This window comes from Diabrotica virgifera, chromosome 5 (assembly GCF_917563875.1).
Source record: "Diabrotica virgifera virgifera chromosome 5, PGI_DIABVI_V3a".
NCBI classification, from domain to species: domain Eukaryota; kingdom Metazoa; phylum Arthropoda; class Insecta; order Coleoptera; family Chrysomelidae; genus Diabrotica; species Diabrotica virgifera.
In genome coordinates, this window is record NC_065447.1 from 75,988,405 (window position 1) to 76,013,239 (window position 24,835).

The 24,835-nt window shown below is 30.9% G+C and overlaps 1 protein-coding gene across 7 annotated transcripts in view; it reads left to right on the forward strand.

The window, feature by feature from the left end:
* The window catches only part of LOC114326692 (protein spartin), a 178,418-nt gene that overhangs the window by 75,662 nt on the left and 77,921 nt on the right, over window positions 1-24,835 (forward strand). For 6 of the 7 annotated variants that reach the window (XR_007697893.1, XR_007697892.1, XR_007697895.1 and 3 more), the window contains 2 exons: window positions 3,196-3,448; window positions 15,687-16,756. Coding sequence is in view for 1 of the 7 variants with exons in the window: in XM_028275107.2 (XP_028130908.1) it covers window positions 3,196-3,448; window positions 15,687-15,966 (533 nt within the window). In the remaining 6 variants the exon portion in view is untranslated. Of the gene's footprint in view, window positions 1-3,195; window positions 3,449-15,686; window positions 22,945-24,835 lie in introns of those variants that run through there. The other variant, XM_028275107.2, reaches the window with a different exon arrangement.

Consider the following 24,835-nt stretch of genomic DNA (forward strand, 5'->3'; position numbering starts at 1 on the left):
TCCGCTTGAGCCCTATTTCCCTGATAAGTAAAATTTTTTGAGTGTTGTCAAATTGTAAAAATCAAAGGTTCTTACAATAATTAATTAAATAATAAAAAAATTAGGTACAATATCGAATAACGTATTTTATTGGCTTACAATTATAATTTAGTGTTTATGTTACAAGCAGGTTTTATTATCAAGTCGCCTGTTTTTTTAGATAAATTCTTTAATAACAAATTCTTTAAAATTTGGAATTTCTTGAATCATTTTTTTTTAATTGACAACATTCCGAGTGCAGTTAGTCGATTCTGGCCCATAGTATTGTAAGGAAAGTTTTGATACGTTTCAATGTCGAGAAACATCGTTCTGCTTCTGCAGTTGGCACTGGCATCGTAACAAGTACTTATAGAGTTCTAATTATTTCAGAAAAATCTTCTTGCTAATTATTTTCAGTTAAAAAATCGGATCTTCTATTTTGTCCATTCTAATTCCTCATCTCCAAATAGGTAGGAAACACGGAAAGCGGTAAAAAATATTGTTAGTAGCACACCTACATATTTTCACAAATCTCTATTTTAAATGGACGGCGTTATGCATAACTCGACCAAGCGCCATTTCTTTAAAATCGAGATAACAGCGGATTCTGGTGACACATAGCTAAAACTATCTTGGAAAAAATCCCTGTTATTGTTACGTTAACGGTTACTAAGAAAAACAAAATTAAACCAAGCGACATTCTGTCTATTAAGGGTTTTTAGTTTTGCATAACAAGACCATAACGCCCATTCTTAGTTTCGCAATAGTAGACTAAGCGCCGACTTCGGTCTGGTTATGCTTAACTAAGCGTTTGGACAGAATAACATTTTTGTACCCCTTAATGTACACATTAATTTTGAAGTTTCGGTCAAAAAATGATCGAATTGTTTTAAAGTGAAAATGTTGTTTTTATGTATAATTAAATTAAAAATACAAATAATCTATATAAAATCTCTATACCTATATAAGGCATAAAATAATTCTAAGAATAAAAAAACATGATTTACTTCAGACTGCTTCAAATACCCTTACGCTTTGTATAAAAACAAAATACTGAAAATTCTACAAAATTCAATTCGTATCGATTATCAAATGGTTCGGACTGCTGCAAGTTATTAAAAAATAAATCTCATTTTACAATGTCAATACTGCCTGAGCAATAAAGAAAGGTATCTATGTACCGCTGTTTAGTACACTAACGCTTCGAATAACAACAGATTTTTAACAATTCCAACAAAACTAAATTTATGAATTGTCAATGGTCCCTACTGCAAGTTAATAGATAAATAAATATCATTTTACATGACAACACAGTCTTGGCAAAAAAAGGGTATAGAGTTAAAAAAAGATTTTACCGCAAGTTTAAAAACTTTGTATACTCCAATTTTTTATTGAGATAATTTTAACTGTATTGGAATTAACTTCTATTGAATGGTAAAATAAATTTAGAGCAATAAAATGCAAAAAATATATTTAATGATAATTGAATTGATTATAATTTAGCAATACACGTTTAACATAACAATTAAAAAAATACTAGTTTATTTATTTAGTGATTTAGAAGAGGCATATCACAATATTTTGTTTTGCATTAATAGACCAAACGACATAAATGGTAGTTGGTCTAGTAATGTATAACAGCTAAACTTCCTAAAATATATTTAAAGCATAAGTAGACCAAGCGACATTTTATTTTTTTTTCTAGAATATCGTAGGTGCGATTATAATGAAACTTTGCAACCAAAAAGAGTTAGAGGTGATCATTGTTCTGTTAAGATTTTGTGCAAATATGTTAATAAATGCATTTTTAAGAAACGATAAACTTTGAAGCCATTTATCTCAAAACTATGTTTTGGCGCTTGGTCGAGTTATGCATAAAGCCGTCCAAATGATCGTTTATAATTTCTTTGAGTATTGCTTCATTTTACGATAGGTAGGTTGCTAACCTCGCCTATTAACCCTCCACTTTTATCCTGGCTAGGGACCCGCTGTGATTACTACCAAGCTACTCGATCCACCCGATAGTTATCCCAGGCAGTGTTATCAGCCCAAAAAATAAAAAGCTTAGTAATTGCCAAAGAACCAATAAGATGCAAATTGGAGTTAAACAATCAAATTATACAACCAGTAATGAATTTCAAATATCTGGGAATTAATCTATCAGCCGACAACAATATCGAAGAAGAGGTAAAAGACCAAAGAGGTTTTATTCAAGGAATTGAAAATCAAGGATGTTCGCATTTATCAATCTTTAACAATTTATTATTAGATGAAAATACAAAAAATAATTTGTATAATAAAGTTAATAAAAAGTTAACTTGCAATAACTAGTCTGTACATATACAGAGAGGTTCAAAATTATAGAATAAATTCATTTTTTCGAGAAGAAAATCCACTTTGGAGAAAAATCCCGGGACACGTCGATTTTTATTTTTAAATTATAATTTTTTGACATATATGTATATATCGTTTATTTGGGCGTGATGAGGTAATCGATGATTTTTTAAAAGAGAATATTGATCGTTTGATAGCTCATTTGAAATTTTATTCAATTGTTTATTCAGTAAAATAAAGATTAACGTCATTATTTATACAGGGTGGCCAAAATAATTATTTTTGGATTCAATTAATTGACGCAAAAAGAAGAAGGTATGTAATTTGTAATGTATGAAACTATTGACAAACAATAAGCGGCTCAATTCGACCTAACTGTTAATTTTACAAGCATTTCTACATAAATTTAAAGATTACGATGGTCAAATTTCACCAGAAATAGTATTTATTTGAGATTTTCTGGAAACTAAAATTTACCCAATGAAGTTAAAAATTACAAATATAAAATCTAAATAATAAACTTAATTAAATTATAAGGAGACGGAACATAAAGTTTCATGAATATCGTTTTTTTTTTCGTTTCAAAGACATTTACTTGTTTCCATACTTTATCCCAGCCTTATATAGAGGATAGTTGATTAAGATAGTTGTGAATGATGCCATTTTAGTGATTATTAAAAGAGGCATCATTAAAACGTTGAAAATAGTTATATTTTGTTTTGTAAACAGTCTATATTTTAGAGATTATTCAGAATTTTTAAAGACATTATTCACAATTTATTTTTATATTACTCACATAACCTAAAATCTGCATATTTTACTCCAACTGTAACTTGCTTTTAGCCGAAAGAGTTGGAGTTGCCACCGTCCGCTTGGGTCAATACCTGGCTCCTCACATCCAAAGAGGTGGAACTAAATTATTAGTTAAAGGTTTCAAGATGCCAGAACGAGAAGCTTCAAATAAGATGCAAGGAGTTCTGACAGTTGCAGCTGGGGCAGTCGAAGGCTTTAGCACTGTCTACAGAGGGCTCGAAACGTCTGCAGGAGTTCTAGGAAATAGCCTTAAAGAAAACACAGTTAAGATTGTAGAACACAAGTATGTATAAAGTTATGAAACTGTTTTCTTGTGGCATGCCAAGTTAAATATTGTGTTTATATGGGATTAGTCACAGTTGATTGTAATAACAAATACATTGATACCGAAAAATATTTGACGTTTCGATATCCATTCCGAAAATTGTTTTTAAAAAAGGTTATTAAAAAGATAAAGTGCAGTGGCGAAGCGTCCATGTAACCACTGTTACCATTGGTAACAGTTACAAATCTTGCAAATATATATTTTATGACTACTACGAAATATTTCCATTTATATTTTTTACCAACAGAAATACTTGTTAATAGTACCTAATTCAGTAAATATCCAACTAGACGCACGAAAATATTGGCGAGATATGTGAATCCATGACACGTTATCATATGCCGTTACCAATACTGGCACTGGTAACGGTAACGCAGGAGAAACCTCACTATCGCTCGGGACTAACTCTGAAAATTTTGAAGGACCGACGGGTCTAGAGACGGCGCGCGGGCACGTGGTGCATATCAGTATTGTAACCATTTTGAAGATTGGTAACGTTGGTTTAGAGTGTGCGTGCATTTAAACATGGAAGAGTGTTGATACGTATTGCGTAATTGATCAACTACTTGAAAAGTCATTCTACTTGTATATTTTTTTATATATTATTTTAAAGAAAAAAATGATATTATTGAAAATGGAAGAATTAAAATATAAACAATAGTTTTCAAAATCTGTTCTTTTCCCTACTTGTTCATTTTTTTATGTTAATTTTATGGTAGAATAATATGTTTAGTTTGTTTATTATTTATTGTTAAACCTGTTACATATACATAATTACATACATATCTATAATTTGGGAATAGTGATTTGTTTAATTTTATCCCACAGGATTGAAAACAAAAACTTATATTTGGGAGGTTCCAAATATTTTTTTAAATCAGATTTTTTTACATCTGGTTTTGGTAACACTTTAGAAAAAGTCACGCGTCGCCACTGATAAAGTGTTGAAAGAGTGTATAGCCGCCAAGGCGTTGAGGTTATGTATTATCAAAATTGAGATTGACATACTTGCCATGTTGTTGTAGGCAACAGCAATACTTTAGCTGGAAAGATCTGAGGGTGGTTGTTTTATGCCTTATGCCCTAGGGAAGGAGTCACCAATTGTCGGACCTCGGTCCGCATTCGGACCGTAGGCTAGTTTTGTGCGGACCGCAAATAAATTCAGAATATAGTGTTTTGCAATTATGACAATGTTTGGCCATGAAATTATGTACCATGTTTGGCTCAACTTACGTGCTTTTGTATTCGGCTCAACTTCCTAATGAGAATCAACTAAACTCATTCCAAACTTCAGACAGGTTGTACATTTTTTTACATAGAAAATAATTTTTTTAAACAAATTCAAAATTCCCTTTTTGCGTCGAAAAATGTATTTTTACGTTTTTTTGGGTGATTTTAAATAAAAATGATCTTATTATCATTTTTTCTCAAACGTTGATAGTTTTCGAGTTATAATCGATTTGAAATCTGAAAAATGCGAAAATACGTATACGCATTTTCGAGGCTTAAAAACTCAAAATGTAAATTATTAGTGTTCAGGTTGACAAGTGCTTAAATTGAAGCTTATACCAGAGAACAAGGACCACAGATAAACGACACAACCGCACTAAAAACGTGTACCGTTTTTGAAGACGCATGCGCGAACCTGGTTGCTTTAAGTATCACCAACATACTAATTATGTCCCTCCTGGTTGTTTTACGATAGTCCGTAGGCGTGTATGGTAAATACTCGACTTAAAAAGTTTGTTTGAGATTTATATAATTATAATAGTTAAAATGTCTGGTTACTCGTATGTGTTTCACGGATGTCCATCTGCGACAGGAAGAGGAATAAGTTTATTTAGATTTCCTAAGAATAATAACAGGTAATTGTTATTGCTTTGTAATTTTTACATAAGTATTAGTTATTACGTATCTAATAGTCTTAGTTTGACTAGAATAAATATTATTGATAATAAATCATGGCGAAAGTGATTCATTTTCTTGAATTTAATTACCCCTACGTAATGCATAAAAAACTAAACTTCGCTCTGTCAAGCAAGGGATATTTCAAAATAAAAATATTAAATTTGGTGTCAGACGGAAGTCTACGAAGGGTCAGCCAGGTCAAAAATTCAACAGATGTTTTCCGTGTGTCATCGCACTCCAAGATATCCTATTTTTACGAAATAAAAATATATAAAGAGTTCTATACACGAGAATTTCTGATTTAAACGACAAAAACAAAATACGATTCAAACAAAAATTGTTGGAAACATAATTGGGGCCGATAATTGAGAAAATCTTAAAATTATAGCAGAACAAGACTGCAAAATTGCAAAAACACGGTTGCAAATAAACAAACTTACATTCAATTATGAAAAAACTAAATACTTATCTACCTTTTGCAGTGCAGTATACAAAAATTGTCTGCCAACTTTTAATTATTTAAATATAAATAACAAAGGTTACCTATATAATATATGGATCGGAGTATACATCGGAATCGTATTGTAGTGTTGTTTTCTGAATAGTTTGTTTTTTGAATGTACCTGATATCTTTAGAAACAAAGAAAATAGACGGTTTTGTAGTTTTAACATGTCTTTTGTGGATGCAAAGGTACAAAGGTGGATACATCGATATTATATTGTAGTCTTGTGTTTTATTTCACAACGTATTATGTTTTCCGTCTTTTGCGTTATTTTTTCGGGTATTAGCGCACTCATCACCGTATATTATAGTATAGCTTCCCGTGCGTGACAAGCTTTAGGTTCTTGACGTTCGGCAATATTTGTACTGCTTAGAGCCAACCTAAAATATTTACAGGTGACAGAGATAAAATTCCACTTAAAGAAACATTGTTAAATTATGAAACATGAAGAGAATTAAATGTAAAATGTCTTCATACTTTTGCTCCAAAGATATATCAGAGAAGGTATAGGTTTCCTTCACAGACATTTCCGTGAAAGTTACAATGGCTGTGTTATTTTTCGATAACCTATATTAAAAAATATAATTTATTAGGAAATACCCCGACGAACAAAATTATATCTTGTATCAGCCCAAGCCAAAAACAATCAGTGAATGTCACACCTACCGTAGGAAATAGGTATATTTTATTATTGGTCTTTCAATGCCAAAATCAGGATAAACAAAAAGGTATTTTCATTTATGGTTCCAATCAATATGATTTTCACCATTACTTAGCATTGTGCGATATATTTGCAACCTTTTGTAAATCAAAAATAATTCCATTATTATAAAGAATGCCAACAAAAGTCGGCCCTGCACGCAACTTTTTTTTCGGTGCAATATTTTATATTTATTGAAAGTCAACATAAAATCCAATTGAAATCCAATACCTAGGATGTTGGATAAACGAGACACTAAATCCGGATGAAGAAATTAAAACTCGTATAGAAATTGCAAGAGGAGCATTTATGAAACTTAGATCTATTATGAGCAACTCTCAGCTGAACTTACAACTAAGAATCAAGTTCCTAAAATGTTATGTGTATCCTGTATTACTATATGGATGTGAAACCTGGATCATGAAGGTTAACATGATGAACAAATTAGAAGCCTTTGAGATGTGGTCGTATCGTAGAATGCTCAGAATATCTTGGGTTCAACGCATTTCAAACAGAGAAATCTTAAACAGAGTAGGTCAAGGCGAAGGTGACTTAATGAAGATGATAAAAAAGAGAAAACTTGAATATCTGGGGCATATAATGAGAGGTAGCAGATACAGGATGCTGCAGTTAATACTCAATGGAAAGATCGACGGAAAAAGAGGAATTGGTCGAAAGAAATATTCATGGCTCCGAAACCTTCGTCAATCGACTGGCTTATCAGCAGATCAATTGTTACATGCCGCACAAGATCGAGAACGATATCGGCAAATTGTTATGGAAGCTACCCACGCCTAAAAATTTGGGCACGGTACTTAAAGAAGAAGAAGAAGAAGAACATAAATGCTTAATTTTATTTACGAATTTATATTGTGTGATATGCCCACTGACTATTGGTACGCTGGTTGTTCAGGTTGGTTTGAAGGTCATTGGCGGCGTGGCCACGCAAGATCAAAGGCGTGTCGCTTCTCTGTGGTCCTTGTTCTCTGCTTATACATCCAATTTCAAGATTCTAACGAGTAATCGGGGCTTATTTCAATATAGGCCGTTGTTTTACAATTTAATCGTCGTGCTTCGCATTTTATGGTGTGTCTTTGTCGCACGTATACCTACATATATATACGTACTTATGCGAAAAATTCCTAACAAATAGGTACTTGACATTTATTAAAATTTTATATTATATTATTGACATAGTTTTTTTAAAATAATTGAGGGGGCCAGACGTAAAGGGTCTAACTGCAGTTTTGGTAGTTCTGAGATAATCAGCTTCAAAGTTGTTTGAGTTTTATAAATTCTAGGAGTCATTAAACTAAAACTTGTCTAATAGACAATGTACTATAAAGTGATAAAAATATAAGGGTATATTATTACCCTTTCTATATCCTTCCTTTTTTTCAATTATTAAAAAAATGTACTTGAATCGGTACATGGTGTTGATAAATGTTACTGGTAAAACGGTTCAAGTACATATGTTAACTACATATTACTGATAATTTTTGTTCCAGCTGTTATCCACAGTGTAACTACAACTGGCACGTTGCATAATACTTAATTAGTCTTCAAAATTGGTCACAAATCTAATATTTATTTACTTGAAATTAATCCTGTATTAACATGTGTTAACACATTACAAAATACTAAAAATAGTTTTGTGGTAAAATGGTTCAAGCGCACTTAAACCCGTTTCTTACTTTTTGTTTTTACAGAATACTAAAAATAGTTTTGTGGTAAAACGGTTCAAGAGCACGGATAAACCTGTTTACTACCAAAGCAAACTGTAATTGTTTTCATTGAACAAAATGTAATGGCGCCTGTAGGGCGAAATATGCTTAGATCAATTTACCACCAAGTTATAATACCATTTAGGTATGCGAATCTGTTCTTAGGTCAGAATTTGAAAAAAGTGCACTTAAACCCTTTTACTTCCAAGCCCCTCAATTTATTTATTTATTCAATTATTGCCAATGTGCTAATTAAATACGCCAATCATATACTGCGATACGCAGCATATATGGTGCGATGCGCCGCCGCGACGGCTTAAGGGTCGAGTGGACGCGCATAATTAATGGGTAAAAACAACTTGAATGTTTAAACTTCAATTTAGGCACTTGACAACCTCAAAAATAATAGTTACACATGAGTTTTCAAGCTTCGAAATTGCTTATTTTCGCATTTTTCAGATTTTAAATTGCTTGAAATTTATCAACTTTTGAGAAAAATGATCTTTTTTGTTTAAGATGACCTAAAAATACTGAAAACATATTTTCGGGGACAAAAAAGATTATATTTTGAGACGAAGTAGTTTTCAATCCTAATAGTAAATTAATAATATTGAAAAATATTAAAAACATTACTAAAAGATTTTTAAATTGAAAACTTATTGAATTATTATTAGGATTGAAAACTACTTCGTCTTTCAATGCCAGATGGCGCTAGCCACCTACTACCATCACCTCGGTTGCAATGGGTGGGAAAAGCTCTCGATGCGAATCAGTTAGAATATGGAGAACAGTGCCTACGTTCTTTCCGATGAGGCTCCAATAAGAGCCGAAAATCGCGATTCAAGGGACTGGACTGCACTCCGTATTCTAATTGAAAAGTAAGATTGTTTTGCCTTCGCATTGCAACTGAATAAAAATGGTATACATTTTTATATTATATTTTGAATTTGTTAAAAAAATTGTTATAACAATTTCTGCCCAAAAATTTCGAATGGCATTCTTCTGATTTGTTTATAGGGGATATTTTTTAACAAGAATCTGCAAAGAAACCGAATCAGAACAACCAGACACAGGTAGCATTAAATCCGGACCCCGGAAGTGTCATAGGTTTTCGAAACAGACCCTCGGAAAACATAATTGGTGACCCATGCCCTAGGGTACATCAAATTATGATTATTCTGTGTGTTTATGCATTGTTTCTATGTAATTTATGAGGTTTAAGTATTGGCAACCAAAGCCTGCTGCATTCTGATGATGGATTTGCTACACATTTTTCTTCATTTCTAGAATCAGAGCGGCTTTTTTGAATTTACTCTTTTTCCATGTCTGTTTCCTTCATGATTATTGATGAATCTTTTTATTGTACTCTGTGTTCATTGTCCCAGGTATGCTTGCATATCTGTGATTTGCCGAAATCACTGTTTTTGATATACGTTTTATGCTCGTTTATCCTGACACTTAGTGGTCTTGTAGTTTCTCCCACATAGAAATTGTTGTATTCACAGTAAGATGTAGTTCTTTGACCTCTCTTGTATGTTGTTGGGTTTGGTTTTGGACAGGATAAATATGAGTGTATTGGTTGCTTTAAGTGTTATTGTGATGTTGTACTTTTTTTCTATCCTCTTCATATCATTCTGCAACATTCGTTCCTGTATTTGTTATTAGTAATAAACACATACAGGGTGAGTCATGAGGAACTGTACATACTCCTACCTCGTATAGAGGCTCCTATGGGGAATAACAAATGACAATTAAAAAGTGTCTGCTCCCATTGTTTAATAATATACAGGGCGAGTTTCGCATTTTCACAGAAATTTGTATTCGTCATAATTTTTGAACGGTCAGATCGATGTGTCTCTTATTTTGGCCAATCGTTACACTATTACCACCTAATCAACTAATTTACTCAAACTAGAAAAAATCAGATCCGGCTTTAAAAAAATTAGTTCGTTTTGCTCTTAGAAAAAAATTTCACCCTGTATACGCTTTTTGAAAACTCTAATATGAATTTTACAGATTAGACAAATAGGCAATTAAAATGGCATATTTATTTTTTTCCGCACTCGATTACTTAATTTTTTATAAAAAAATCAAATTTCACTATGAATTAAAAGTTTGGTAAAGTGAACCATAGATTTAAAAAAAATAACTTTTATTACAAAAATTAATTTTTTTTTGCACAAATAAGTAATTTATGTTACCATCCAAACAACTGATTTATTCAAACTAAAGAAAAATCAGGTCCGGATTTAAAAAATTAGTTCGTTTTGGTCTTAGAAAAAATTTCACCATGTATGCGCTTTTTGAAAACTCTAATATGAATTTTACAAATAAGACAAATAGGCAATTAAAATGGCATATTTATTTTTTCCCCACACGATTACTTAATTTTTTATTAAAAGATCAAATTTGTCAAAATCGGAATTTTAACCTAAAAATGAAAAAAAAAATGAACTCACTGTTTAACTCGCTACAACTCTGTTCCATTTTAATATTTTTTTTCTGAAATATTTACAGCACATACCTCTTACCATTGTGAAGACTATGAAAGTTGTTGTAGACTTTCAGTCTTCTTCTTGTAAAAGTCGCAAACTTGTAAATCGCAAAAATTAGGTGGAAAAATTTAAAATTTATGAATTTGATCACGTCTATGTTAAACTATAGAGTCCAAAAGAAGTGTTATGGGAAGTTTTAGATCTAGACGTGTTATAGAAAAAAAAAAAAAAATGGTAAAACTTTTAATTTTAAGAAAAACGTTGTCTTTGTAAATTAATTTTTGTAAAAAAAGTTCATTTTTTTAAATCTATGCAAAAACTTTGCCAAACTTTTTATGCATAGTCAAATTTGATTTTTTAATAAAAAAATAAGTAATCGTGTGGGGAAAAAATAAATATGCCGTTTTAATTGCCTACTTGTCTCATTTGTAAAATTCGTATTAGAGTTTTCAAAAAACGTATACAAGGTGAAATTTTTTCTAAGACCCAAACAAACTAATTTTTTAAATCCGGGCCTGATTTTTTTCTAGTTTGAATAAATCAGTTGATTGGGTGTAACATAAATTAAATATTTGTTCAAAAAACTCTATGGTTCACTTTACCAAACTTTTAATTATTCATAGTCAAATTTGATTTTTTTTATAAAAAATTAAGTAATCGTGTGGGGAAAAAATAAATATGCCATTTTAATTGCCTATTTGTCTAATTTGTAAAAATCATATTAGAGTTTTCAAAAAGCGTATACAGGGTGAAATTTTTTCTAAGACCAAAACGAACTTATTTTTTAAATCCGGGCTTGATTTTTTCTTGTTTGAATAAATCAGTTGATTGGTGGTAACATAAATTAAATATTTGTTCAAAAAAATTAATTTTGGCAATAAAAGTTAATTTTGTTAAATCTATGTTTAATTCATAATCAAATTTGATTTTTTTATAAAAAATTAAGCAATCGTGTGCGGAAAAAAATAAATATGTTATTTTAATTGCCTATTTGTCTAATTTGTAAAATTCATATTAGAGTTTTCAAAAAGCTTATACAGGGTGAAATTTTTTCTAAGACCCAAACGAACTAATTTTTTTAAAGCCGGACCTGATTTTTTTCTAGTTTGAATAAATCTGTTGATTAGGTGGCAATAGTGTAACGATTGACCAAAATAAGAGACACATCGATCTGACCGTTCAAAAATTATGAGTATTATGACGAATACAAATTTCTGTCAAAATGCGAAACTCGCCCTGTATATTATTAAACAATGGGAGCAGACACTTTTTAATGGTCATTTGTTATTCCCCATAGGGGCCTCTATACGAGGTAGGAGTATGTACAGTTCCTCATGACTCACCCTGTATAAACAAAGCAGCATACATGCTTTACAAAAATAACTAAAAGTGTTTAAACTTGTTATAGTGATAAATATATTGATTATATATGAAGTAATTTTCTTAATTTTTATTTCAAATAAAGCAGAAAATTTTAAACAAGTTTAGGTTATCTAATGTATTCTCGTGTGGGAGTGACTAATCAACCGAAAGCTTTATTCCATAGTCAATCCTCATTACAATTTTTTTCGATGGATCGAAAACGGATGGATCTCATTACTTTCCTCTTAAAATTTCTTTGTAGATACCATTATTCAGTTTGTATGAAATCAGATATTATTTTATTTAGTCTAAAGGTCTGCGCCCATTAGATAGAATCGGTCGGCAACGGAACGGGCCGCTACAGCCCGGAATTAAATGCCTAAGTGCGCATTTATCGACAGAATTCCGCCAGCTCAGTCAGTGTATTTACATATTTCGGAGAAGATGGATCCAAAAATTATTGTTAGTTTGTTGTGCGCGAAAGAGGAGCAACAAAATAAATCTGCTACTTTATTTCCTGATTTAATCGATCATCAAAACAAATTTTATCAATACTTCAGAATTAGTTATGAGTAATATCAAGAATTCTTATCTATTATCAAAACTGATCTCACAAAACAAAATACAACATTTAATTCTTTCACTTTAAAAATAAACTAATTTATAGTTTTCAAAGAAAGCATACAATGGTTTCCGTCAACAACATATTGTATGAACATATATTCTATTAGCATATAGTTAAATTAAAATATATACAACCGTCGGACTACCTCGTTCTATAATTAATTAATAATTAAAAAATGACATTTTTTCTATAAATTAAAAAAAATTTCGACTCGGGTAGATATTATTTCAGATTTTTTGGATCATTCTAAACACAAAAATTCTTTTGTAATTTTTCTCTAAAGTTGATCGTTTACAAGTTCTAAGCAATTTAAAACTGAAAAAAGAATGAAAGATGACACTTTTCAAGGGTCAAAAAGAGAAGTAAAAAATATCATTTTTGTAATCATCAAGTCCATAAATTCAAGTTCAAACCTTTTTCTATTAGGTCTCGATAAGAATTTTAGCCATGTTTTATTCTAAAACATATTTTTTAATTGTTAATGAGGAAGGTTTCTTATGAGGAGACCGGCATTCACAACTACAAAACAATGTTTCATAATGAAATAAGTCCAAAAGACTTATCAAGAACTGATAGTATAAGGTTTGAACTTGAATTTAGGTACTTCGTAATTTCAAAAATGATATTTTATACTTATGTTTTTGAGCCTTGAAAATCGTCATCTTTCGTTCTTTTTTCAGTTTTAAATTGTTTATAACTGGAAAACGATCAACTTTAGAGAAAAATTACAAAAGACTTTTTTTTTAGAATGATCTAAAAAATCTGAAATAATATCTGTCCGGATCGAATTTTTTTTAAATTTATAAAAAAAATGTCATTTTTTAATTATTAATCAATTATAGTTAGAACAAGATTAGATCGGACAACCCTTATTTTTTGTAATTGTTAACATGCTAAATTACGTATCCAATAATTTTTATCCATTAAACAGATCGGTGCAGATCGACCTTATATCGTATCTTAGACTATAAAGTATGCGCTGAGTCATTTGAATACACGAAGATACAGTTGAGTCCGCGAGTCTTTACCCGTGCGTCATTAATACCTGACGAGATAAAACACATACTTTTTATCTAGCATCATTCTCTTCCACGCATGAATCTAATGATAAACCAGCTGCCGCATGTTATTAACTAAAAACACGTGTTATTTTTATGAATGATTTAGACTCAGTGCATTGACAAGAGATAGATACAAAGAAAGACGACTGGGGATGTTTTCACATTTTTTAAGTACAATTTCTAACGTTTTGGTTTGTTTACTTTTGTGGCTGTCAGTTTGTTGAATTTTTTGCTGTTGGAGTTAGAAATTTTATGATATGGTTCTTTTCATGAGCATTTTTCAGTGCGTCACAGTTTTTCGATTTCTCTCTAACGCATTAAATTGTATGTGACAGAAAAAAACGCACGTCGCTGATTACATTTCGTCGGTGACATTTATAACATTTAATCTAGTTGTCAATAGATGGAGCTAATAATATAATATTAAATAATATTATATTATTCTATATAAAAAAAATTAATCTGTACAATTTATAAGACTATACAAATCAAAGAAAATACCATTTTATAAATGCAATATACACAATTGATTTGTTTTTATATCAAATTGCAAATAAAATGTGACAACTGTCAGATTTAACTAAAATGTCATGTTAAAATAAATGTCATAAATGTGTATTTATCACGGACTAACCTTTTTTCTATCATTTGTGACGCACTGAAAAATGCTCATGAAAAGAACTCTAAATAAGTTTATGTCATTTTACGATAAATTTTGTCAACGTACAAGAAATGCTTGTGTTTAATGTTCCGCCAAAGTGAATAAAATAACTGAAAGAAAATATGTTATTGAATTTTTTTATAAATTGTTTATTTATTTATTAATCAATAGTAATAAAATAATTTATTAAGCTACTTCGAATGTAGCTGTAATTATGCACCAAAATTTTAAAGCACAACTTAAATTTGACATTCTATTTATTCGATAACGTCAAATTTTATACTATAACCCGTGATTCCCACTTTCTGTCACTTGCTATTGCGTTTAGTAAATTTCCGACGTATTTCGTATGCTTTAAATGATGACGCACGGGTAAAGACTCGCGGACTCAACTGTATTAAATGGCCGATTGTCGTGGTACGCTCCGCTGCGTGGTGATCCGGACAAGTGAGCGCGGACCTTAATAAATGCCTAGCTTTAGTTTTTAATACAAAATCAATGGGAAAATCACAGTAGCCGACTGTATACCATAGTTAAAAACTAATACAGAAGTAAAAACAAATTTGTATCTTGGTATAAAAATGTTTTTAAAAATGTCCAAATGGATTAAGCATAACGTTTTCGATCTGCATTGCATTCTGTTACGTACATGAAACTCGCACACTAATGAAAGTGGTGACATCGAAATATATGGTTTATATATTTTATAATTGTATAAAGTAAAGCAACTATAAGTCGATGTTAATGGATTTTATCCTAGTACTTAAGAGCAACATGGTTCCTTGCTCGATTGGAACGCGTGGTTCTTTCCAGTTCAAAAGACACAGACCAACAGTTGGAGATACAGACCAGCGACTTAAAGTCGCTTTACTTTATACAGTTATTACATGTAAACCATATATTTCGATGTTACCACTTTCATTAGTGTGCTAGTTTCATGTACGTAACAGAGCACTGAGGATGATCTGAATCAGATCGAAAACGTTTTGCTTAACCCATTTGGACGATATTTTTAAAAAGTTTCGAAAACGTTTTGCTTAACCCATTTGGACGATATTTTTAAAAAGTTTTAATAAACATTTTTATGCCAAGATACAATTGAAGTTTTTACTTCTATATTAGTTAGTTTTTAATCGTCTTACTTACTCTTATTTTAGATATGGATACCCTGCAAGTACCCTAACAGGCGATACCTTATCAACAGTTGGTAACGTTTATAATATCGCTTACAACACCAGAATTATAACTCCCAAAAGTCTAGCAAAACGAACTGGGGCCGGTATAATCCATGGTTATTCAAGTTCTTCGAGAGCTAGTACCTCTTTCGCTAACACAGAGATCGGTGTCGATACAAGAGTGAAAAGAGAAACTGATAATGAAATTGAAGAAAAAATCACTGAAGAGAATAATGGGCAGAATCAAACAAAAAAAGGCTAGGTATTTTGTTAAGATAATGGGAAGCAGGGACAATAACTTGAAATCTACAGATATATGTGATAACCATATTCGTTAAAGAGCGTAGGAGCAAAATTTCGGCCAATTTTTAAATTGCATTCATTTTTTTCGAATCCTGAAAAAAAATATTTTTGAAAAATTTAAACGCAGAATTAAACATGACGTTATTACCGAGGGCCGAAAATCCCTTAGAATAAACACAAAGTTTCTTTTGAATGAGATATTTGAAATCAAAAAGCACACTCAATTTTCTCTTCTTTTTCACCCTTATAACGTATTAAAATAAACGTTACAGAAGTTTTCAGGGACTTTCGGCCCTCGGTAATAATGTTATCTTTCATTCTACGATTAAATTTTTCAAAAATACTTATTAGCTTTTTCAGGATTCGGAAAAAATGAATGCATTTAAAAAGCATTACCCGAAATATTGCGCCTACGTTCTTAATTTATGTAAAACTTATTTTATTATATGTTGTATATTGTGCGTTATCATTTAAAATGCTTATATCATATTTTTATAAAAAAATTTAACTTTGTTGGCAACATTATACAATGTATATGAAATTATTTCAAACATATTATGATTCTGTGAATATGTTATGGAAGTTTTCAGAAAACAGCGATAAGATAATTTTTTTTTACCGTATTATTTTGATAGCATTACAACTAACAAGCAGTAGTGTTTCTCTGTGATCTTGATTATTCCAAAGTATGTTTTTTCCGCCAGTAGGCAAAATGTCCTAAAAAGGTTATTGTTTGGTTAATAATAGAGGTGAGTTCTAAAATCTTATTGAGATAGAAAGGATCAAAGAAATTGGGTTAATAATGCCGAATATGGAGTCATTTACGATTGTTGACAGACATTCCATGTTGTGGTCTAGGTTTCCGAATTATTTAGTTAATTTTTTCGTGGAACCTCTCACTATTATTTCTTAGCAAATATATTATTCTTTATTATAATTACTTACATACGTGTTATGATATTTTTGCTGGTCACCTGGCCTACTTACAAGAAATACTTGACAAATATCTCACTTTTATTTTTTAACGTAAAAGATCTGAAAGAAAGTACAAAATCTGAAGTAATGCCTTGGTGACAAATATGCAGAAACACTATCAGAGCTAGTATGCTCTAGCTGAGGTTAAATCTAATAGGAAAGTTACACATTACAAACAATTTCTACCAAACTAATTGGCAAGCGTTTGTGCGATAACAGATTTAACGTAAACATGCCATTTTCCAGTACAGACATTTTTTTCATAATTTTAATAAAAAATTGTATGAAGGATATGATGTGAGTATGAGTAATACGAATACCACATGAGCACATACAGAATGCGAGGATGATAATGGCAATTAAACACGAGTAGTATACATGATAATATGTTTTACGATCATTCACAACAAAAATAAAACCAATTTACTTTGTAACAGTTTGTTTAAATATTGTGAACTGTCGAAGCGTATGTTTTTACCATGGCATTACTCATTGCGCATGGGCCACCTTCGGTACAGAATGTCATCTCCTGATTCTATTGGTTAAAAATTTGTATCATAGTGAAAACCTGTATCATAGTGAAGCCCATTATGACAAAACAGTAACTAATTCGGAATTGCATAATATATCTCGTGTCTTAGATCTGGTCTTTATTTTTGATTGAAATACTCCTATGCACTCGTTAGATATCAAGTATGTCATAAGTTAGGTATCATTGAAGTTAATTTCCAAATGTAACTTTTGATACACTTGAGTCCAGGGTTCTTTACCCATGCGTCATTAATACCTGGCGAGATAAAACACATACTTTTTATCTAGCATCATTCTCTTCCACGCATGAAACTAAAGACAAACCAGCTACCGCCTGTTATTAAGTAAAAACATATGTTTTCATTTTATGAACGCTCTAGACTCGGTACATCGGAAAGATGTGGGACAAAAAAGACGTTTGGGCATGTTTTCAGATTTTAAGTACAAGTTGTGACGTTTCTGGTTTGTTTAATTTTGTGGCTGTCAGTCTGTTGAATTTTTTGCTGTTTTTTTGTCGAATTTTGAAGTTTTTTTTTTATATTACACAAACAGTTGTTTTCACAACTAATTTTATATTGGAGTTTGAAATTTTGTGGTAAGTGTATTTATTATTATTAATTTTTACAACATACAAAGCTAACCTCATTCACACAATTAAGGAATGGCTGTGTTTACGCCAAAGTGAATAAAATTACAAACTGAAAATATGTTATTGAATTTTTTTATATTTATTTATTTATCACTAACAGGGGCGTGCGGTGAAATTTGAAACAGGGGAAGCAATTTGTAAAAAAAATGTAAAAACACCTATTTATAATGTAATTCAATTCTTCTACCATTTTTGGAAAACTCGTCTATAACTTCCGTGTACAAAGGTGGATATTGTGACATTTCTTTAATCAGATTATATTTAATTGAAAAAAAAAACAAGTAAAATCCTTTATAAAAGGATATAGTAGGGAGTATAGTAAGGTAGGGAGTATACTACTAAGTATACTCCCTACGGAGAAAAAGTACGACTTTTCTCCCTACAATCAGGTCAGGAAATGTATACTTTCGATAGAGGTAGGTGGAAAAAACAGCAACTCATTGGCAATATTTTTTGTGTCAGTGCTCATTGTGCTCAATATCCACAGTCTCATATAAAGCTGTTAGTTCCGAACGTAATGAAATCAAGTCAAAATATTGCCCATAAAGACGCATCAAAAATTTTGTTTATTTTTCAGGAAAATGTGTTTTTTTAATGTATTAAAATTGCACAGCTGAAGATAGTCTCGATCATCAAAATTATTAAAACCTATTTTCCATTCGTTGGCATATTTGATCTAAAATCTGATAGTATAGTCGGCGGTAGCACGATTTGACATTTCCAACATTATCAGTGCGTACGCGTTTCCTTTTAGGCTCAAAACCTCTTGCCATCATATTATTCGAGCATTTTTCAAAGTCAGCTCTGTCTTTTTGTTAATAACATCTTTAAATTCGCTAATTTTTTACACAGAAACCAATCTCGCTTATCTTGCATTGCAATACATTAAATAAATTATCTGAGAATAGAAATATTTCTGAAAAAAGCAAAGTTAAAAATTAAAATTCAAATAATTTATTAAACTACCTATCCAAAAATCCTCTCGTGCTATTTATGGTTTCTGTATTCCACTTTTCACATTTTCACCATTTTCCAAAACACTAATACATATTTATAATATATTTATATAAATAATATTTAGTATTTATAATATAAATAATTCTATATATTTATTTATATAAATAATTCAATAAAATCCATCTTCATAATTCCACAAAATCAGTCGACGAAGCCCATCATTGTCAAGTGCTGGTAAATCCTATTTCAATTCAAATCATCTTCGTATGCAATTGACAAAACTGCTTAAAAGCTAAAGATATGCCCGAAATTTGAACTCGCCGGTCAGCGTGTAACCCCGATGATTTTTACATAGGCCTGAAGAGAAGCAACTTTAAAATCAGATTATTATGCCGACATAACTCGAATACCACCGTAGAAATACGATTATGGTCCGAGTACGGAAGGATGCAGCATCCAACGCTGCTTACGTGTTTACCAGTATTTCGTCGCTTTGATATTTACTGTATGACAAAAATAGAGTACGTGTGTATTTTCTTATTAGGTACTTGCTGCTTGTACTACATAATTAAATATTCTCGTATACAACTTAAAATCCTGCTTATGTGTTTGTTCATTTTTTTTTAAATAATCTCAGTTACACAATTGGTACGACATTACTACGGAAACCAAGGGAAGCAATGCTTCACTTGCTTCCATGGACCGCACGCCCCTTATCACTAATGGTATTAAAATAATTTATTAAGCCACTTCAAATGTAGCTGTGATTCTACACCAACATTTAAAAGCAAAACTTACATTTGTTGACATTCTATTTATTTGATAACGTCAACTTTTATAATATGTATAACCCGTGATCGGAGCAGTAGCAACTTTCTGTCACTTGCTGTTGCGTGGAATAGATTTCCAACTTATTTCGTATGCTTTAAATGATGACGCACGGGTAAAGAACCTTGGACTCAACCACTGGTTATTTATTCTGTGACTCAACTGTATATGATATTTGAAGTAATTTTAGCATTAAGGCGGATACTCACTACGCGCCATTTGTCAAGTACTTGTCAAATGTCAAATGACATGAAAGTCAGCCGGGCTATTTGTACTTGCCAAACAGTAGTGCAGCATTTACTTGACAGTTATCTCGTAGTGGATAAAATATACTTGAACATATTCATATGCTTAATTAAATACAAGTACTTGCCAAGTACCGACTTTAGTTTCTCATAAGTTATCTGAAATTAGAATAACATTGCCAACGAAGCATGTTAATGTTTATTTTGATGTTAACTCGTAAATGTCTTCAACGCATTTACTGGGATAGCTGTGACGAGTTGTAGTGACATCTTGTCGTCTTGCCTGACATCTATTCCGATATTTTATTTTCTACTCTCTGTGGGCAATCTTATAGACGTGGTGCAGTTTTGTACATATTGTAAACGTTTGGGAAGATCTGTGGTCGATTTTGAAGTTATTTTATGCTTTCAGAATTCGTCTCCTTAAAACTACGAAAATTAGTACTAATAGCCCATTTGTTTCAGAGTTTTCTCAATTACGACTTTCAAACCTTGTAAATCGTTGTTTATTCTCCACAGTGTAACGAATCCAGACAATGCTCGTGGTTAGTAGAACACTTTTTTCGAGTCTTAATCTAATAACTATACAATGTAATGCAACTGCCTATACAATACAGTGATGAGTGCGCTAATAACCGACAAAATAACGTAAAAGACGGAAAACATAATACGTTGTGAAATAATAGGAGATGAAGCTAGTAGAGGTGCGAAATTATCAATAGAAACCTATAAATTTACATTATATTCATGCCTATTCTGTAACTCATTTCGATGATAGAAGTCAGTAAAATCGAATAGAAGTTGCCAAGTCGAATAGAAATAGTCCAAATCGGTATTCCATAACTACTTCGGAATCTCTACAATCGTAATAGTGAGTTAGTGAGTAGAAATCACTTCGACAGCATTTACCCTGTCGAGATGAGATTTCGATTATCGGAATTGTGCTTGACGCAAGCGCATTTTGTTTTGTTTTGACGTTTATATTTTTTATATCTACTAAAAATAGTTGATTACTACTTATTTATAATTATTTATAGTATTTGTACCTTTTTAACTGCTTAATTTTTAGTCTGTGGTGTTATTTGTATAGAGAATTATATATTTAATTTAGACATGTACGAGTATGAATTGAACCTAACCTTATTAATTTGCTATTTGGCTTGGCATCTGAAATCTGAATGTTTGCCAGCCACAGTGTTGCCATAATTTTTTCGCTTATTCCTTATACAATTTCAATCAATGGTATAATGTACAACAATAGCATACGCATACGATAGACTTCTTATGCGTTGATTGATAAATATATTATACCAGTATAATACTTGTATAATTTATCAATCAACGCTCATAGTCTGAACAAATTATAGAAAAGAAGCAATTTTGGGGAAAAGTTGTTTAGCAGTTATTTCGGCTGGAATCAAATCTTAAAGATTGCATATTATTAGTAATACATATCGATTTTAAATAATTTATTAATAATAATTAATAACATCACTTTAAATTATCTTTAATTTAAAAGCATTTATACGTCTTATCTTCATTTAGCTTTTTTTTATATTATATCGATTTATCTTCTTTTTTATAACAATCTTAATTAACTTTGATTTAAAACCATTTATCCTCATTTGAGCTTTTTGTATCCAGTATTTATATTAATATTTTATTATTTTTAAATGTAACTTTATGTAATGTGATAGCATGAAAAAATTGAGCATATGGCAACGGTGTCATATCTCAAAGTTTAGATCCAGCAACAAGCAATTCACGGAACACTCATTTCGCTTGTCAATGCGGGGTTGCCACCACCTCCTGACCGTGTGTAATAGAGGTTACCGATTTCGATTACGATGTGAGTTACAGAATGCCAATCCAAACACAAAAATGACGCGATAGATATCAAACATTCCGATTTCGGGTAATTCGACTTGGTAATTTCTATTCGATTTGTTAAAAGTTACAGAATAGGGCTGATTGATAGTTTCCCACCTTTAGACATATCGGAGGAGATTTACAACTACCACTGTGACAGTGACAGTTTTAGTTGACATACTTCTCCGTTACGTGTAAAGGTGGGAAACTATCAATATAATGCAAATTATTTATAGGTTTCTATTGATAGTTTCCCACCTCTACTAGTTTCATCTCTTTTTGTTTCACCACGTATCATATTTTTCATCTTTTGCGTTATTTTGCCGGTTCTTAGTGCACTCATCACTGTATAATAATTATTCCACTTGGAGGATATTCGTATATATGTTTTGTATTTGTCTTTTTTATTACAAGAATGCTCATATATTTATATTTTATATCTTTTGAACCACTCCATAAACTAAATATTTTACTTACCAGTATTTTTATAGACTTTTTACTTTCCATTAGACACGGCTGCTTAATTCTCTTTTTGTATTATTTGTACGATTTTTTTATTCAAACTGTTATTGTATTTTAAGGACTATGTTAATCTCTATATTATTATTAGTTTTTTTATAGAATTTTCCAAAAATCATAGCCTTATCCGACTAACGCATACAAAAAGTTGTAATGAATGTGATATGAAGTACATTCATTCGGTAGATTTTTTATTTCTATTTATTGATTTGGTTTGTTAAGTGATTTTTGGAATATTTTTTTGTTGTGTGTTAAATATTTACAGATATATAAAGTGGTAGTTTTACATTATTCTTGTATATTGATATTTTTTGTAATGTGATATTTGTTACCATTTTGAAGGGTTAATAAATAATGAATTTTCTTTGCTCATTTTTATTATTTTTTTGGACAGGTGATACAGGGAAAATAAATGTTTTTTGTAATACCCCAAATATTCTAGAAAAATACTTTTTGTAATTATCAGGTTTATAGATTTATAATTACGAATTACCTAGTAGAAGGCATGCATGTCTTGCATTTTTGTTTCTAAAAATTTGTGCTGCGGCAGCACTGTGTCATAAAATGCAAAGACAGAAAAGGGATAAGGATAAGTAATAGATAAGCACCATACATACAACTATAAAACACCCGTACAGAGGGAACGAAAATATTAAAAACATATGTGCACAACTATAGGATCATGCTGACCGCCAAGAATCTAGAGAACTTTTCTCAAAAGTCAAATATCTAGCGAGAGAATTCAATTAGCAAACACAGATTATCAAAGATAATACCATAACAAACCCAGAAGGTATCGCAGCGGCGTGGAAACAATATTGCAAAATATTCCCTTATACAGGGTGTTTCATTGGTAAAGTAACATACGTTAACTGTAGAAAGAGGATACTTAGGCGGTCTCAAAAATACCATTCTTAATGGGTCTTACTCCATTAATAACAAAGATACTGGGTGTTTTATCTATTTTGCCATTTTCTTAATTGGTTCATAACTTTTTGACCACACTATATTTATTTTATATTTGGCACTCAAATATCATTTAAGGCGTACAATAAATTAATTTATTTATAATTGTAAAAAATCCAGGTCCGGCTTAAAAAATATTGGAAAAATGTTCCGACCCCAAAACAACACCCTGTACATTAAATTTTTTAAAATGGATTTTTCAGTTGAAAAGATGATAAAAACTAAATTCAGTGGTATACTTTGAACTTTCGGCAAAATAATTTTTCTGGTGAAATTTGGAATTTGAATTCTGAAATTAAGTGAATTGCGAGAGCTCTAAGTAGAAAAAAATTGAAATACAGCTTACAACTTGTCAACCACACTGTATATTGATTTTATATTTAAGACGCGAATATTCTTTTAGGTGTCCAGTCAATTAATTTAATTACAATTATAAAAAATCCAGGTCCGGATTAAAAAATATTATATAAATGTTCCAACCCAAAAAATACCTTGTATATTAAATTTTTTTAAAATGGATTTTGCATTTGATGAAAATGAAAACTAGTGGTATACTTTGAATTTTCGGCAAAATGATTTTTCTGGTAAAAATTTGAATTTGAATTCTGAAATTATGTGAATTGCGAAGCTCAAAGTAAAATTAAAATATGACTTAATTTTAATTAATACCATTATTTAATCTAAATTGGTAAAATATTAACATTTGCACACATAACAATAATTTTTGATGACCCCCTCTGTGGCTCAGTGGTAAGAGCACCTACCTTTGGATCGAAACGTCCGAATGGTCGTGAGTTCGAATCTCACCAGGGTCAGAAATTTTTCGTTTATTATAAATTAATAAATGAAAATAGTTTCTGTCCTTGTGGGATCGGTACTCACCGGAGGGACCACAGACGTTCGGATACAATTAGCGTCTCTTTGCAAAGACAATGACGTCGACTTTGCAATGTAACAAGACACTTACTCAACACACACAGTACACATGACGCTAGGTACCTAACTACAAAAGTTTACCGTACCTACGTATAAAAAAAATAATTTTTGATGGTGGTAATTTTGAATAACTACTTTAGTTTTGAATAGTGATTATGCTGCAAATTTTCACTGTGTTGTTATAATTTTTAGCTATTTTGTTGATTAAAGTGATGTATTCTTTATTGACCCTTTAGTATTTATTCATTATTTAAAGATGAATATTCGCCAAAAACTATTTTTCACACATAAACTAAAATATTAACATTTTACCAATTTAGATTAAATAATGGTATTAATTAAAATTAAGTCGC